Source organism: Ovis canadensis, chromosome 4 (assembly GCF_042477335.2).
Source record: "Ovis canadensis isolate MfBH-ARS-UI-01 breed Bighorn chromosome 4, ARS-UI_OviCan_v2, whole genome shotgun sequence".
Taxonomy (NCBI): Eukaryota; Metazoa; Chordata; class Mammalia; order Artiodactyla; family Bovidae; genus Ovis; species Ovis canadensis.
Window position 1 is genome coordinate 55,783,866 of NC_091248.1, and position 17,777 is coordinate 55,801,642.

General features: G+C 37.1%; 1 protein-coding gene across 1 annotated transcript in view; it reads right to left on the minus strand.

Moving 5' to 3' along the window:
- Positions 1–17,777, minus strand: part of GNAI1 (G protein subunit alpha i1) — a 108,043-nt gene that overhangs the window by 9,153 nt on the left and 81,113 nt on the right. The window contains exons 5-8 of the mRNA XM_069587783.1: positions 14,391–14,548; positions 10,931–11,059; positions 3,300–3,429; positions 2,099–2,252 (exon numbers count right to left, since the gene is read on the minus strand). Coding sequence (XP_069443884.1) covers positions 2,099–2,252; positions 3,300–3,429; positions 10,931–11,059; positions 14,391–14,548 — 571 coding nt within the window. The remainder of the gene's footprint in view (positions 1–2,098; positions 2,253–3,299; positions 3,430–10,930; positions 11,060–14,390; positions 14,549–17,777) is intronic.

Here is a 17,777-nt window from a genome sequence, read left to right on the forward strand (position 1 = left end):
GAAGGGAAAGGCTACCCTGCCTCTTGAGAAATCTGTATGCAGGTCAGGAAGCAACAGTTAGAACTGGACATGGAACAACAGACAGGTTCCAAATAGGAAAAGGACTAAGTCAAGGCTGTATATTGTCACCCTGCTTATTTAACTTATATGCAGAGTACATCATGAGAAACACTGGGCTGGAAAAAGCACAAGCTGGAATCAAGATTGCCAGGAGAAATATCAATAACCTCAGATATGCAGATGACAATACCCTTATGGTAGAAAGTGAAGAACTAAAGAGCCTCTTGATCAAAGTGAAAAAGGAGAGTGAAAAAGTTGGCTTAAAGCTCTACATTCAGAAAACTAAGATCATTGCATTTGGTCCCATCACTTCATGGCAAATACATGGGGAAACAGTGGCTGACTTTATTTTTTTTTGGCTCCAAAATCACTGCAGATGGTGACTGCAACCATGAAATTAAAAGACACTTACTCATTGGAAGAAAAGCTATGACCAACCTACACAGCATATTAAAAAGCAGAGACATTACTTTGCCAACAAAGGTCCATCTAGTCAAGGCTGTGGTTTTTCCAGTACTCGTGTATGGATGTGAAAGTTGGACTCTAAAGAAAGCTGAGTGCCGAAGAATTGATGCTTTTGAACTGTGGTGTCGGAGAAGACTCTTGAGAGTCCTCTGGACTACAAGAAGATCCAACTAAGTCCATCCTAAAGGAAATCAGTCCTGAATATGCACTGGAAGGACTGATGTTGAAGCTGAAGCTCCCATACTTTGGCCACCTGATGCAAAGAACTGACTCATTTGAAAAGACCCTAATGGTGGTTGGATGCCTTCACCGACTCAATGGACATGAGTTTGAGTAAAATCCAGGAGTTGGTGATGGACAGGGAGGCTTGGCATGCTGCAGTCCATGGGTGCAGAGTCGGACGTGACTAAGCAACTGAACTGAACTGATACCTCTGTGATTTACAAAGAGGGCTGTAGTAAAGGGCAGTAGGGTCACACTGACTGAAGAACCCTCTGCTTTGCCTCCAGTGAGAATGTAATTAAATGTATTCTGACTGTTCATGTTCTGGACGCAGCAGGTGCAGCAGACTTGGATCTGGTTTGGGACTCTCTTGCTTCATTCCTCCCAGTGCTCTCACCTGTGTTAGTGGGATATAAAGGCATCCATAGCACACAGTTGTTTTAACACTGCCCATGGAAAGGCAGTAAATATTTGTATCATTTACTCAATACAAAACTAAAATTTTGTTTATAAGAAAAAAATTCTTAAAATAGGATGGAGCAAGGGTTGTTTTTTTCTATCACGTTCGACTCTTTGTGGAGGGGACCTGGGGAGCGAGGGGTGGAATATCTGTGTTCCTTGTGCCCACTTCCAGTAGAAGCCAGGGAAGTGTTCCAAAGAACTAAAGCAGTGTTCTTGCCTAACTTTTGATTTCACAGATGGAGTACTGAGACAGGGAAATTAACTGCCTCATTCAAGATCAAAGAGCAAATTATGGGGAAGCCAGGACTGCAACTCAGCTTTCCTCTTCTCAAAGCAGACCATTTTCCACAGCAGTAAAATTGAAGTAGCTTTAAGGTCTCATTACCAAAGGCTGGATTTCTTGTGAACCCTTCCCCCATTCCCCTGAGCAGTTAGCTACCTCAGACTCCTTTCTCATCTTTCCCCCCTTACAATTACTGTTCATTTTCCTCTGTAGCCACATGCTGCACTGTTGTTGTATTATCTGTTTCCTTAGGAGTATCTCTGTCTTAGAGATTAGTCAGTGAACAGAGACACGTCTTATTTATTGTGCATCACACAATACCTAAGATCTGTTAACTGCATGAACAAATCAGTATCTTATGTTTGCAAAGACTCAGGGTCACCATAGAAAATTATCTAACAGCTTTTCCATAAAACGAATGTTATTTTTAATCCTCCACACCTCAAGGAGCTAGCCCAAGCAAGCTGGCCTTGAATGCAGTTTGCTAAATAATTTTGCTTAGAGGTTAAGAACTACGAAGCCAAGAGATTCAAATCAACAACTGAAATCTTGGCTTAGGGGAACTTTCACTTAGAAATCTACGAGTTGACAGAGAAAGTAAAATACCTGCATATTCTGGATAGCATATAGTGAGAGGGCTCTTCTTGATTTTTTCTTCAAAGAGATCCTTCTTGTTCAGAAAAAGTATAATAGATGTATCTGTAAACCATTTGTTGTTACATATGCTGTCGAATAACTTCATGCTTTCATGCATTCGGTTCTGTAATAGAAAACAGCCTGTGTCATAAGGGCAAAGATTCTGAGAAATATTACTTTTAAAAAATAATGAGTGTCTGGTAAAAAAAGTGTGGCAGTACAATAGAGCTTAGTCAGCCGAAAAATAGATAACCTATCACAAAAATGCACTTCTACCATTTAAGAACAAGCACACGTGACGATTTTAGGCAAGATGAATATCTGCATCTCTCATCACGCTTTTGCATCCATCCAGCACTCGCTGAGTGCCCGCGGTGTGTCACTGTACTGCAGGAGCTTGTGATCTAGAAATGGCAAGTGCAGACATCTCGGAGGAGACCTCATCATTACAGAGTGAACTGAAGTTTCCATTAAAAGGTAAGTAGAGGTTTTTAAAGATTAATAAACTGAAAAAGCTGAATACAATTAGACCAATACCCTATATAATAGTGTATGAAGGAAGGAAACCTCCAATTCTTGTTTCCTGCCCTTCTGGTATTTGTGGTTTCAAAAAGGGCACTGATATATTATAGTGCACCAGAAGGACAGAAATGAATGCTGTATGTTACACCTACTGAATGGTAACTGTATATACCTTATCTTAAAAAAAAAGAAACATTTATAGCTCTTATATTTAAAAATATTTCCCCCAGATTAATGGTACATTGAAACACATGTGCCAATTACATGACAGCCGCGAAGTATAATATAGTATAATACAGCCCAGGGATTACTAAGCTGGAAGAAGAAAGAAATATAAGCCTTGGACTATAATGGCGCTAACTTTATTTTTATTCAGTATGTAGATACCAGATCTCAGAAATGCCTAGTTAAGCATCGAGAGTTGAACTCTTTGCCTTCTCCTTTTTATGAGGATCCATCATAAAAAGTATGCTTCTTTGCATACTAAGAGGGAAATGTACTAAATAGAAAAGTTAGAGAAAAGTGCCTGAACTTTCACATTATTCAGGGATTAGCAAGAATTTCTCAAGACGTTTTCTTAGAAAAATTCTTGGCAACAACTCCAACTCTTCCTATTCCATGTTCAATCTTTAAAAGAGGTTCTACTTGCCATTTCTTCATCTTCAGCTAGAACCAGGTCGTAGTCACTCAGCGCCACACAGAAGATGATGGCGGTCACTCCTTCAAAGCAATGAATCCATTTCTTCCGCTCAGATCTCTGTCCTCCCACATCAAACATTCTGTAAGAGGAGAAATGAGTTTGACATCACCCTGAATGCTCAGACACACCAAGGAATTCTATGAAAAAAACAATAAAAAAGCTCTAAATCGCATGGAGAATGTGGGATGGAAGGTAAGGAGAAAAGGACTTTAAGGGAGAAAAAGTCTACTAGAAGGGAAGGTCTCTCACAATAAAACACAAAAAATCCCAAAATACCTTAAAAAAAAAAAACACACACACCTAAATTCATTAACATATGAGACCACATTAGAACAAGAACATTACACATAGTTCAGCCCCTTCATTTGTGTGTTTTAAACAGAGAAGTCACAGGAAACATCTAGAGAATGCAGAGATAATAGAATATATTCAATTCACCAGAGTCACAGAACATTAGAGGCAGAGAACATGGTCCCCTTGTCCAACTACAAAATGTTTTTTCTCTGAAGCAATATAGCAGGACTTAAATGTAAAGGAGAAACCATTAGAGGTAAGAAAGGTGTCATATTTAAATAGGGGCAAACAGGCTGCCTAAATCAAAAAATAAAACCAAGGTACAGAAAAAAAAAGATGAGATAAATGGGTGGCCTACTGAATAGTGTGAATACTAGGAGTTTTTAAATGATATGCAGTAGGAGACCATTCTATTCTAAGTTGCTATACAAGGCAGTAACACAAACAATATAAAGATAATGATGTTTTCTGCTTTCTCCTCTAAGAGTATAAGTTAAGCAAAAGTTGAAATTCACATAAATTGTTATGTAATCTAGAAATAGCCGCTTACATAATAGAAACACTATGCAAACTGGTACATTTTAAAAGACTCCATTTATCTAGATACTGCATTAATTAAAATAGTCCCTATTTAATTCTCAGGCAAAACGAATTTTCCCAGTAGAGTAGGATTGGCCTATAAACCAAATCCAAGTGCATCAGATTTGTACTCAATATAAAAGTAACAATACTAGTTAGTTTTATCATCATTTAAGTGGTATTCTATTAGTCTACCTGGTAAATTGTTCATTAAGTTTAAGTATGCTATATAACAAAATGATTCTACTACACACTAAATTAAAATGGGTAAGATGCAAAAAGGACAGCTGGTAATGAAGATCAAACAAAAAAAAAATTAAAATGATTACCCATCTGTTAAACTGCCAAGGAACACAATTTGAAGACTACATTACAAAAAAATAATATATTTTAGCTAACTTCTCTGATCATATGTCATATACCACTCCATGTAAAATAACAACAACCCTCCCTCTCCCACATTTTCCCTCTGTTGATGGTTGGTTTATGTATCAATTTGGCTAGCCTAGCATATGCAGTTACTTAATCAAGCACTAATTTGGGTGCTGCTGTGAAGGTATTTTATTGTTATGCTTAGTATCTACAATCAGTTGATTTTCACTAAAGGAGTTTATCCTTGATAATGTGGGCAGACCTCATCTATTGAGTTGAAAGGCCTTAAGGGCAAAAGCTGAAGTTTCATAGAAGAAAAAAATTCTGCCTCAATACTGCAAAATTAATATCTACCTGAGCCTGCTGTCCTGCACTGCAAACCAACACCCACTGTCAGGTAAGCCAGGTTCTTGATAGCAAGGAGAGATAAGAAAGCCTTCCTCAGCCATCAATGCAAAGAAATAGAGGAAAACAATAGAATGGGAAACACTAGAGATCTCTTCAAGAAAATTAGAGATACCAAGGGAACATTTCATGCAAAGATGAGCTCAATAAAGGACAGAAATGGTAGGGACCTAAGAGAAGCAGAAGATATTAAGAGGAGGTGGCAAGAACACACAGAAGAACTGTACAAAAAGATCTTCACGACCCAGATAATCACGATGGTGGGATCACTCATCTAGGGCCAGACATCCTGGAATGTGAAGTCAAGTGGGCCTTAGGAAGCATCACTATGAACAAAGCTAGTAGAGGTGATGGAATTCCAGTTGAGCTATTTCTATCCTGAAAGATGATGCTGTGAAAGTGCTGCACTCAATATACCAGCAAATATGGAAAACTCAGCAGTGGCCACAGGACTGGAGAAGGTCAGTTTTCAGTCCAATCCCAAAGAAAGGCAATGCCAAAGAATGCTCAAACTACCACGCAATTGCACTCATCTCACATGCTAGTAAAGTAATGCTCAAAATTCTCCAAGCTAGGCTTCAGCAATATGTGAACCGTGAACTTCCTGATGTTCAAGCTGGGTTTAGAAAAGGCAGAGGAACCAGAGATCAAATTGCTAACATCTGCTGGATCATGGAAAAAGTAGTAGAGTTCCATAAAAACATCTATTTCTGCTTTATTGACTATGCCAAAGCCTTTGACTGTGTGGATCACAATAAACTGTGGAACATTCTGAAAGAGATGGGAATACCAGACCACCTGACCTGCCTCTTGAGAAATCTGTATGCAGGTCAGGAAGCAACAGTTAGAACTGGACATGGAATAGACTGGTTCCAATTGGAAAAGGACTAAGTCAAGGCTGTATATTGTTACCCTGCTTATTTAACTTCTATGCAGAGTACATCATGAGAAATGCTGGGCTGGAAGAAGCACAAGCTGGAATCAAGATTGCCGGGAGAAATATCAATCACCTCAGATATGCAGATGACACCACCCTTATGGCAGAAAGTGAAGAAGAACTAAAGAGCTTCTTGATGAAAGTGAAAAAGGAGAGTGAAAAAGTTGGCTTAAAGCTCAACATTCAGAAAATTAAGATCATGGCATCCAGTCCCATCACTTCATGGCAGATAGATGGGGAAACAGTGGCTGACTATTTTTCTGGGCTCCAAAATCACTGCAGATGGTGAGTGCAGCCATGAAATTAAAAGACGCTTACTCCTTAGAAGGAAAGTTATGACTAACCTAGACAACATATTTAAAAGCAGAGACATTACTTTGCCAAAAAAGGTCCGTCTAGTCAAGGCTATGGTTCTTCCAGTGGTTATGTACGGATGTGAGAGTTGGACTGTGAAGAAAGCTGAGTGTCGAAGAATTGATGCTTTTGAACTATGGTGTTTGAGAAGACTCTTGAGAGTCACTTGGACTGCAAGGAGATCCAAACAGTCCATCCTAAAGGAGACCAGTCCTGGGTGTTCACTGGAAGGACTGATGTTGAAGCTGAAGCTCCAATACTTTGGCCAACTGATGCGAAGAGCTGACTCATTGGAAAAGACCCTGATGCTGGGAAAGATTGAGGGTGGAAGCAGAAGGGGACGACAGAGGATGAGATGGTTGGATGGCATCACTGACTCAATGGACATGGGTTTGGGTGGACTCTGGGAGTTGGTGATGGACAGGGAGGCCTGGCGTGCTGCGGTTCATGGGGTTGCAAAGAGTCAGACACGGCTGAGCTGAACTAAACTGAACAGGCTGTTTCATCGAGAACCCTAAGTGACACATGTTTAGTACCCAGATTTGGGTAATGCAGTAAATCAAATAACTCCTGTGGATGTGGCTTTGGATGTGGGCAGTAGAGAAAGGTTGGAAGAATTTTGAATAATTTGATAGAAAAAGTCCAAAATACCTTGAAATATGGTTGGTTAGAAATACAGATATTAAAAGTGATTTTGATGAGAATTAGATTTTTTTTTAGCCTTCAGGAAGTGCATAATCCTGCTAACAAACTAATTTCTCGCTTCAAGTACTATCACAGAATAAATTTCTGTTGTTTTATGCCACAAATTTGTGGTAATTTGTTACAGAAGCTTTAGGGAGCTAGCTAGTATATGCCATCTTGCTGTTCTCATCATAGCAGTTACCACCCTCTGAATACTAAATATGTATTTCATTTCCTCTCATCCCACAACCCTACAATGATGTAAAGACAAAGACTTTGTTTTGGCCTCCACTGGACGAACAAATGTAATGCATAAGTATTTCTTGAATGAAACAATGAACTGTGTCTACAGAGTATTTTAAAATACTTTTAAGCAGTAATAGACTAGTGCTTACCAATGCTATTTTTCACAAAACTAGAGCTAAAAAACTTTAAAATTTATATGGAAACACAAAAGATCCCAAATAGCCAAAGTAATCTTGAGAAAGAAAAATGAGGCTGGAGGAGTCAGACTCCCTGACTTCAGACTATACTACAAAGCTTTAGTAATCAAAATACCAGGATAGCATGATACTGGGACAAGAACGGAAATACAGATCAAGGGACTAGGTCAGAAAGCCCAGCAATAAACTCACACACCTACAGTCAGTTAATCTAAGATAAGGGAGGCAAGAAAATACAATGGAGAAAGTGGTGCTGGGAAAACTGGACAGCTACATGTAAAAAGAGTGAAATTAGAGCATTCTCTAATATTATATATGGATCAATAACAGACTAATTTTAACATGTTAAAGATACAGACCTTCCAGTTATGCTCTGGGAATGTTAAACATAAAAGAGCTTTAAGTTGATAAGTAGTATGAATACAGAAACAATCTCTTCAATTTAATTTATGAATGAATGAGGGTCATTCATTATTGATCATAAGTGAACCTACGGACTATAGCCTGTCAAGCTTCTCTGTCCATGGGATTCTCCAGGCAAGGATACTGAAGTGGGTAGACGTTCTGTTCCCCAGAGGATCTTCCCAACCCAGGGATCAAACCTGGATCCCCTGCATTGCAGGTGGATTCTTTACCATCTGAGCCACCAGCAAAGCCTAACATAAACAAAGACTCTTTAAGCCAGTGCTTCTCAAACGTTATGTGTGATGTTGATGCTGCTGATTTGCAGACTGGACTTTGAGAATCACTGGCCTAACTCGAGCAAAAATGACTAAGAACTAATACAACGAAGGATCAGACTGTGCACAGAGCATTATTCATTGTTTCACACATGTATTAAAATTATCTTCAAATTCTGAATTTCCATTTAACCCAAAACAAAAAATGATTATAATATGTTCTCCTTCATATGCAGAGACTATTGACTAGTATTAAACAGGGAGTGAAATTGAGCTTTCTTAGATTTCTTTCTTTAGGGAAGAGGGGGAGGGAGGGAAGATGGAAGGGAATGTACTGAAGATCCTGAACTGTGCTGACTTACTCTCAAGACTGTTACTTGATATCACTGTGACCAAGACTGGGGCAGTGCTAATTGACTATACATGAACACTACCCCATAAATGACTTTCCACCCCAAAACCAACTGCACATTTACATGACTACAGAAAAGGAACAGAAACATATTGCAATGATAAAGTATCCCTTCTATTAGAAAATTCTATTTTCAACAAAAATGTAACAAAATACCAAAAAAACTGTTGATTCTTTAAAGCAAAATAATCCTCATAGACACTGTCCATAAATGCCTGGTCACAGAGGTGATAGCATATATTCCTAAGTTATAAAGCTTTGTTGCCTCATTTTAAATTTGTTAATTCCCATACCACAAAACAAGTGAAACTAAAATTTTGTATCAGCAGTTAAAAAATTGGACAACGAATTTATACCACACAACACACAAAAGAATAAAACACACTCAGGAGTTTCCAGTAGAATTGTTCTAAGCGCATTTTTTTGTCTTCATTTTTCTGAGACTCTTAAATATATAAAAAGCATACTTGGAACCATATGTTAGCAATGATAGTAATTTAACAATTCAAATCCAAAATAAGACAAAGTTTATTTGAAGTTCCTGACAGACCTATGTTTAAGTCAGCAAGTGAAAACAGTGACTAAAAACATCCTGTGAAACTTTACATCACCCAAGAAGAGTAAACAGAGCAAGGTTCCTGGAAGGATCATGAGAACAATCTACCTGATGCTGAAATGACAACTTCGGGAAATCGAGGCTGGAAGTGATGAGTATGGTCTGGAAGTATTTATAGTGCATCTACCCAAGAACATGACTGAATTTAACACAGATTGCCTGAAGCACCAAATAATTGACGTAATATTTACCTTTGCCATTTCCCATCATTTACAGAGCTGTCACCTCTATGTTTTTCTTTCACAGATAATAACCCATTTTATGTATAAACCTCTGACACTGGGCAAGATTGGAACAATCTATTAAGAATCTTAAACACGTTTGCCTTTACCTAGCAAGGGCAAGTCCAGAATCCTTATTTGGTAACCTTAACCCCAGGTACTTTTTCCTCAGATTTCACGGTTAGAATAAAGTGATGATCTGAACATAATTTAAGATTGCTACCAAATACGGTTGTAAAGCAAGGTTAAAAAGAAATTTTTTTAAAAAAATCAGAATTTAAGGTGTACTAGGATTTTTAAAAAATGCAATAAACCTTACAAGTCAAACACTGAACTTCCTTATACTTAAAAATCATTTCAAAATTTTAAAATAAATCCAGCAGTAGTAATCAAGTAAGACAAATCAGATGATTTAAAATAATGCTATTTTAATGTTCCTGAGTTTGGCTATGTAATATTCTACAAATAGTAAGCAAACTAAAATAAGGCAAATGATTTCAGTAAATAAAAGATAATACCAGCAGGGAAAGGAGAAAAAAATTACAAGCAAATACAAAACAGTACCATATTATAGTACCAAAAGTTACATGCTCAGATAAACTAATTATGATCTGTATCTCTGTTTAAGAAAGCAAGGTAGTGTTTGCTTCTGAGAGGGAAGCTGCCATGGAAAACTGAAATTAAATTTTAATTTCCTGGAAAACTCAATTACATGAATCACTGAATGTGGGATAATGTAGTGATGAATGCTAGTAACAGATGTATTATATTTAAAATACTTATGGAGAGACTCAGAGGTATAGTTGCATATTTAGCTGTGCTCCCCACAGTGTGTAATATTGAGCTTCTTTGAGGTGAGCTGACGAATATTTCTTTTTAATCTCTGACTAGAAACCTCTTTTTAAGATAGTTTCAGAAATTCTGATTTGTTATCATACTGTTTCAGAGCACTGGAATTAACGAGCAAAATTCAGCAGTTTTTCTCACATTTTGTTTTTCTTTTTTCAATAAGTAACAATTTTCAATGTCTAACTGAAATTCCCTGAACTTGGTTCATTATAAAATGAGCAAACAAGACAAAATGAATTTCAGGATCCCTTTCATTCTATAGGCTACCATTCAATGCTTCTCTGTTCAGACCTCAATAAGTTATAGTACACTGTAAGTTAAACGAACATTTTTCATCATGAAATAGTAGAAATGTAAGTGTGCGTAAAAATCTTTGTGAAAAATTTTAAAAAGGTAGCTTTTAAAAACATTTACATAAATCAGCATATATTCTGTCAGTAAAACCTAAAAATAGATGGCAACACTTTTCAAAATATACAGTATTAGAGCAGTAGTTTATATTTAAAAATAAAAACCAAAATCTATTTTTATTTAAGCCACTGTGAAAAATACAGGCAAAAGAAATCTGCATGGTTACTTTTTCTTAAATAAAAATATCCCTCTTTGGACCTGAAAAACATTTTTTGTAATTTCCAACTCTAAATTTTAAACCTTTTTATACTTTTTTTCCCTTAAACATTGTATTTTGTATTATATATCTCAATTCATATATTATATGCTTTGAAGCTACTCACTTAAAATGAAGATCTTTGAAAGTAAAATGGGTCTCAACAATTCCTGTGGTTTTCACTCGAGTTCTGAGAACATCTTGTTGAGTTGGAATATAATTTGGTTGTGCAATTCTGTCCAAATCATTCAAATAGCTGAAAAATAAACAATATGCTAATAGTTAACATTATCAATAAAGATCATCTAAATCAAAGAGCAAAACATTTTGATGCATAAAGTACTACAGATCACTGCAAGTTTTTTTTAAATCTGTATCTTACACAACTCTCTCTGAAATGAAAATGTTTACACTTCTCCAGCCCCAAAACTCCATAAGCACCCGAACTCACTGCAAGCCATGAATTTGTCTCTAAAAACTCTTTATTACATTTTTTTGATGTACCACTGTGTTTATTTTCTAAACATTTTTTTGTTGAGGAGTTATTGTAGAAAGCCTTCCTTTTTGAGAAAGGCCAAAGGCTGAATTCAGTATTGTTCCTTTTCAACTAGCCTTAAGTTATACAGAAAAACACGACACATGCTCCTGTACTCTACATTTCACTGGCTCTATGAATCAACCTTCATATTTTATTTCTGGTTTCAGCCACTCATTCAACTCTCTCTGCCAATAATGCAGAATATGTTGTGCTATAAAAATGTAGTGGTATCATACTATGCAATTCTTTTGTGTCCAATTATGCAGTAGAATCAATAATGTTACACACAGTACAGGTATAGAGAGATTAAGGTGAACGTGAGTGGTTAAGAAGAGGGCTTATTGGAGAGTGAGGTGAGGAGTGTAACAGAAATCTGAAAGGTACATGGATAAAAGGGAAAGTTATTCACATCAGAAAAAGCGTAGTAAGGAGGTAGGAACAGTCACATCTTGTATCTTGGAACATAAGTCCACTACTAGGCTATGCATGGAATTAATCCTAAGGTCACCTGAATGTGGGGAGCATGACTGCAGTGTTTTCTAATACTAGAATGGAACAGTTCAAGATAATTTAGCAAATACCTCAGGGTTCATTACAGAAGCACCAACTTTTGCAACTTTAATTGATGTTGCCCTCTCAAAGTGTTCTTTAGCCATTCAGAATGAGGACTTATCCACAAAAGGAGCTCAATAAATATATGATTTGTGGAGATGGAATTGGAAAGCCATCTACTGAATTAGTAATCAAAATGTTACAGACAAGTATATGTATGTGATGTTGATACTAGAATACACAGAGATGATAGTTTATCTGTATTTTAAAATAATGTATTACCGCATTGTTGATAATCTATTTTATCTGTTTTTAGTTCCACATATATTAAAGCTCACTTTACTGTAATAAAATCTGACTTAAAACAGGCCATGACAAGAGTTTCCTAACTGTCCCTTTGAAATAATGAGCTGTTCTTATTTACACTATGTTCTGATTACTCATATAAACATTTATTTGCTTAACACTGCTATAGTTCTATTAGCCTCTAAAAATAATGCACATTTATATTTCAACAAGACAAAAAAGAAAAATGGGCACTGTGAAAAACTCCAGTTGTTTTAAAAGATCACAAATTTTTCATAGATGGATGCTTAGGTGGTCTTACTGGGCAACTTGGCAGCACCCTCTATCTCCAGTCAAGAATTCAGAAATCAAGATGCCTTATAACTACCAAGGAGAATAATGAGTTTCATGACTGCCTTCATTCTTGAAAAATGGCTCCATCTTGACCATCTTAAGATCAGAACTATTAGTAATGAAATAACGGAGAGCCAAAGTGACTCCAAGCACTGTGCACAGGACAGGGGGTCTGGGCAAATATACTTGGCGGGAAGTGGGACATCCATCCAGGAAGATAGGGGGAAGTGAACTTTAATCTACTGTCCCTGAGAAGCTCCCCTTAATTATTCACATAGCTCCTCTTGCTGGGCTCAGCTCAGAGCAAGTTACTCACCATAAGTAATTTCCGCTTTGATCTTTCTGTAGGTTCTGGTGGTGCCAAAGCAAGTACTGTGGACCAAGAGTTGTGTTTTGCACTGAGAAAATTTTTTTCTAATTTTTTCCTCTAGCTTCTGGAAAGTTTGGCTTATTAATATAAGGGCATATTGTGTGATGACTATGTATCAGGTAATGGAGATAGAATACTGGGCAAACAGACCTTACTGAGTTTACAGTTTAGTGGCACAGATTTAAAAAAGAAAATCAAATAGTCCTCAATGTTAAGTATAAATAATATTACCTCAAAATACGTGTAAATCTGTGAGAGCTAGGGAAAAATAATACCGCAGATCATGAGTACACAGCATGGAGACAAAGGCCTACCCACTGAGTCAAAGAATATTTCCTTGTAAAAAGTCAGGACACCAGATGGAGAGATGAACTACATGTCAATAAGATGTTATACCCATGTAATAATACATATGGCTTATACACTTGTAAAACACTAAAAATACATGTTAAAAAACATAGCGCTATAAAAATTATGACAGATTACACAATATCTTGTATTACTTCTTCACTCACACTAAATCATTAACGTAATGCCGAGTATACTGACGTGCAACACATGACGATACTATAATTAGGTTCTCAGCAGCCACACCCATTTGCTTTTCACTGTGGCAAAGTGAAAAGCAAAATTAGACCTTCTAATACTTGGCATCTTCTACCCTGAGAGCCAAGACCTCTGTCAAGAAAACTAACTTTGGAAAATAAATAAGCATAAGGTACTTGTTTCTACTCAGAGGATCATCTTTGACATTGCTGAGTATGTGTGCCAAATAATGGAAATAAATTCTTGATTTTTTTTTTCCCTATGCAGATCACCAAACAGAAAACTCCCTGACTAGGTTTTATCAAAACTTACTTTATAGACTTTCTGAGGCCACCACCTAGAAAATTGGGGCAAATTTTTCTTCTAAAAACTGCAGTTTGATATCTATTAATATAAACAATGTCTAATGCAACACAGCACATATACTTGACAATTGTCAAGTTTACAGCTCCTTTATTTTCATCAATAAGAATATCTTGATGCTATCACTGTACACCCCTTCAAACAGGCTGCCTGTGACTCAAGGTGCCTGTCACTGGACAAGTGACTTCCCAGGCATGTTAGTAAATGAAGAGCACTCACATTAGTTACCCTTCCCTTTGGCTGGTCCCAGGCAAACTAGAGGTCTACCCAAATTCAGAGTAAACTTTGGGAAATTCCAAATACTTTCTTGGAAGTATACTGGAAACAGTTCCATGCCGCATGATTAGAGTTAGTTACATAAGCATGAGTGCCCTGAGACAATTTTTGAACACAAAAGAAATATGAGCCTTGCTACCTGCAAACACACACACACAGAGACAGAAAAAGTGTTCAAATATTGTCATCTTGAATACCTTGAATTGTACAAGAATGTGTCAGCCAATTCTGCATTAAAACTGACTTGGAGGTATATTTGACTTGCAAGTAACTATTCATGATCATGAAGTTATGATTACTTACTATGCTGCAGAATCATTAAGCTGGTACTCTCGGGATCTGTTGAAGCAGGCTTGTACACCACTGTCTTTCCACAGTCTCTTTATAACTCCAGCAAGTTCTGCAGTCATAAAACCTTCCTCGGCAGCACCAGCAAGCACAAAGAGTTGGCGGGCATCATCCTGAACATTCAAAGGCCATTTTTATTTAAAAAGTAAAAAGACACTACAGATAAAATACATTGTTGATTACAAAAGGTACAATCATGAATTTCCTTTATGCTGTCTGTTGATGTCATAACTTGGATTTCCCTAAAATACCATTTTAAAAATTGGCTTAATCAAAAAAGCACAATCTTAAGTCATGTGTCCATGTTTTGTGATATTAGTAACAGCTATCAAGGCACCAGAAAGCTCAAACAACGACGAGACAGCTCATGAGGGAATATATTAACCAACTACCCACTGACAGTCAGCCGTGCATGGAAGATGATCACTTGTGACCAAACAGAAGATTGTATTCTTTGCCTCCCATCACCAAAATGTTTCCTAATCTAAAAAACACATGACACCATTAGAAGTTATTTTCAGAACTGAATTGTCAGCTCTGTGATATACTTTGTAGAGGCATAATAAACTCAGATAAGGAAGAAGTAATGTGGAATAAAGCAAGAATAGTTCCACAGAATAGTCTGAGATTTCAGAATACCTTAAAGTGTGTATACATTAACATCACTGGGTCCAGAAGTGGTGATAGGTGTTTGCTAATCCAAGCATAGGGAACAAACACAGCTCTGAAGTAGAAATAACTCATGATGCATACAGAAGATAGCATGCAGAAGTTTTTAAAAGGAGGAATACTGCACATAAAATTAAATTCTACTCAAGTGCTGAGCCTACAACGCATGTGTGCTAAGTCGCTTCAGTCGTGTCCAACTCTGCGACCCCGTGGACCGTAGCCCGTAAAGCTCCTCTGTCAATGAGATTCTCCAGGCAAGAATACTGGAGTGGGTGGCCATGCCCTCCTCCAGGGATCTTCCCAACCCAGGGATCAAACCCCCATCTCTTATCTGTTCTACATTGACAGGCAGGTTCTCTACCACTAGTGCCACCTGGGAAGCCCAGAGTCTACAACAGTTACAGTTATTCTGATCTATAGGTAATAAAACCCACTAAGTCAGGACTGTCCAAGAGATTTAAGCCACTGATGGAATTCTAAATTTTCTAACAGCACATTTTAAAAAGTGTAAAAAAAAAAAAAGTAAAATTCATTTCCACAATACTTTATATCACCTGTATATAAAATATATTTCAACATTTAACCAATATAAACTTAGATATTTACTCTTTGAAACTTGGTATTTCTTTTATACAGACAGCACATCCCAATTCCGATCAGGCACATTTCACACACTCAATAGCCACAAACAAGTAGTGGTAAGAGTGCTCTACAACACAATTCTAGTCTTTGGGTAATCACATGGTTAACACAAAATAAGGGAGATGTGAGGATACCATCGTCACAAAGATTGTTGGGCTGGGATTTGCAGCTTATGTTAACTGGGTAGACCATTCCTAACTTTTCTCTAGGGGCATCTTTCCAGCCTGGTGTAGTAGCTCTTTACAAAGTGATGGCACATCTCAGGATATAGTGTACAGAAGGGAAGCATTTGGTGACACAGGCTAGCAGTGGGTACCAACTGACAATATAAATTCATTCTACTGCCAATTTGAGAAACATTTTCTTTTCAGATGGAACCCATCATGAGAAATAATTAAGTCACTCAGCATGGGAACATATTATTCAAGCATATGTTTCCCTTTTTAGTAAATCACAGGAGAAATGCATGCAAGCAAGTAACACGTGTACAAGATCCTTAATAAACTCCAACAAAACACGATTTCAAGTCGTTCTTAGCACCATTTACCTTATTCCAGTAAACAGTTACTCAGTTTTCCAAATAATGACTTACATATAAGAAATTTCTAAATTTGGTCATTTTTATTTTTAACTAAGTGACATCAAACATACTTTTCTCTATCCATTTTAGAAAAGTGCTTTGCACTTAAATGAGCTTTCATTATGATGCATTTATTCAATTTCCATAAAATTTTTTGATAGAAAAGACTAATGCCCACTGGTATGGGTCATAAGATCACATTCTCTTCAAACTTACCAGGCAAGAAGCCTGAAGACAAGACTTGGGAAACTGTGGAAACGCTATTTATAAACTGTATTCTCTCTGTAGTATTCAAAAATGTCTCCTCTTCACAAAAATGTTAAGAAGTCTCTTTTCCTTAATAAATAAATTGGAATACTCCCACGTCATTAGCAGGATATTCAGATGTCTACAGATGAGCTTTAAGGAATAAATATAAGCTGGAAGGTACTTTTAAAATTATTCTTACTTTAGGTTTTATATAAAAAGAATCCGATGCACAGGAAGACTGCGCAATTTATCTGGAGTTCCACAGGTAATTAGTCACCTCACCCAATCACACATATTAGTCAATAGTTACTAAGTAGCCACCGCCTAAGATAAGACACATTTGAAAATTGCAGAATGATGACAAGTCCTATCTTATCATCAACTGAAGTATTTTCAAGATTCACGTAGAATGTTATTTAAGAACATTTAGGGCTTCCCTGTAGCTCAGATGGTAAAGAATCTGCCTGCAATGTAGGAGACCAGGTTAGAGCCCCAGGTAGGGAACATCCCCTGGAGAAAGGCATGGCAACCCACTCCAGCATTCTTGCCTAGAGAATTCCATGGACATAGGAGCCTGGTGGGCTACAGTCCACAGTGTTGCAGAGTCGGACACGACTAAGGTAGTGACATTACTAAGAACATTTAAGAAAGAAAAACTCAAGTGCACCAAAACAGCGTGATGCAGAGTAGAAAACTGATAGGTATCACTGAAGGGCTACAGGTAAGTAAAACAGCTTGTAAGGACTCTTGTTTGTGAAGTTAAGAAGAAATTTACTTATCAGGCAATTACTTGCAAGCATCAAGAAAAAAAATCTGTGAATGTAGCCAAGTTAGTATGTTTTTAAATGACTAAGAACTAAATGCAAATAAGATGGTTTGAAGAATGGAAGTTCTAGTTCATACAAACTGGGCATTTGGGGAACTCAGAAAAGAGATAAGAAATGCTATCTGCTATCATGTCAAGAGATGCATAATAGCCTCTTTTCCCACACTGACGATGAGCGAGCACCTGTTACTCAGCGACAATACATATGGCTGTTTTCTGATTTCTGATATATCAAGGTTCATTAAAGGGAAGAAGTAGACGTTGTGCTTAGACACAGAGCAGAAAAAGAATTCTTAGGGCAAAGGAGAGCAGATTTCAATTCAATAAAAGCACTTTTTAACAACCAAAGCCACCTAAAAAACAAGAAATGGAGGGA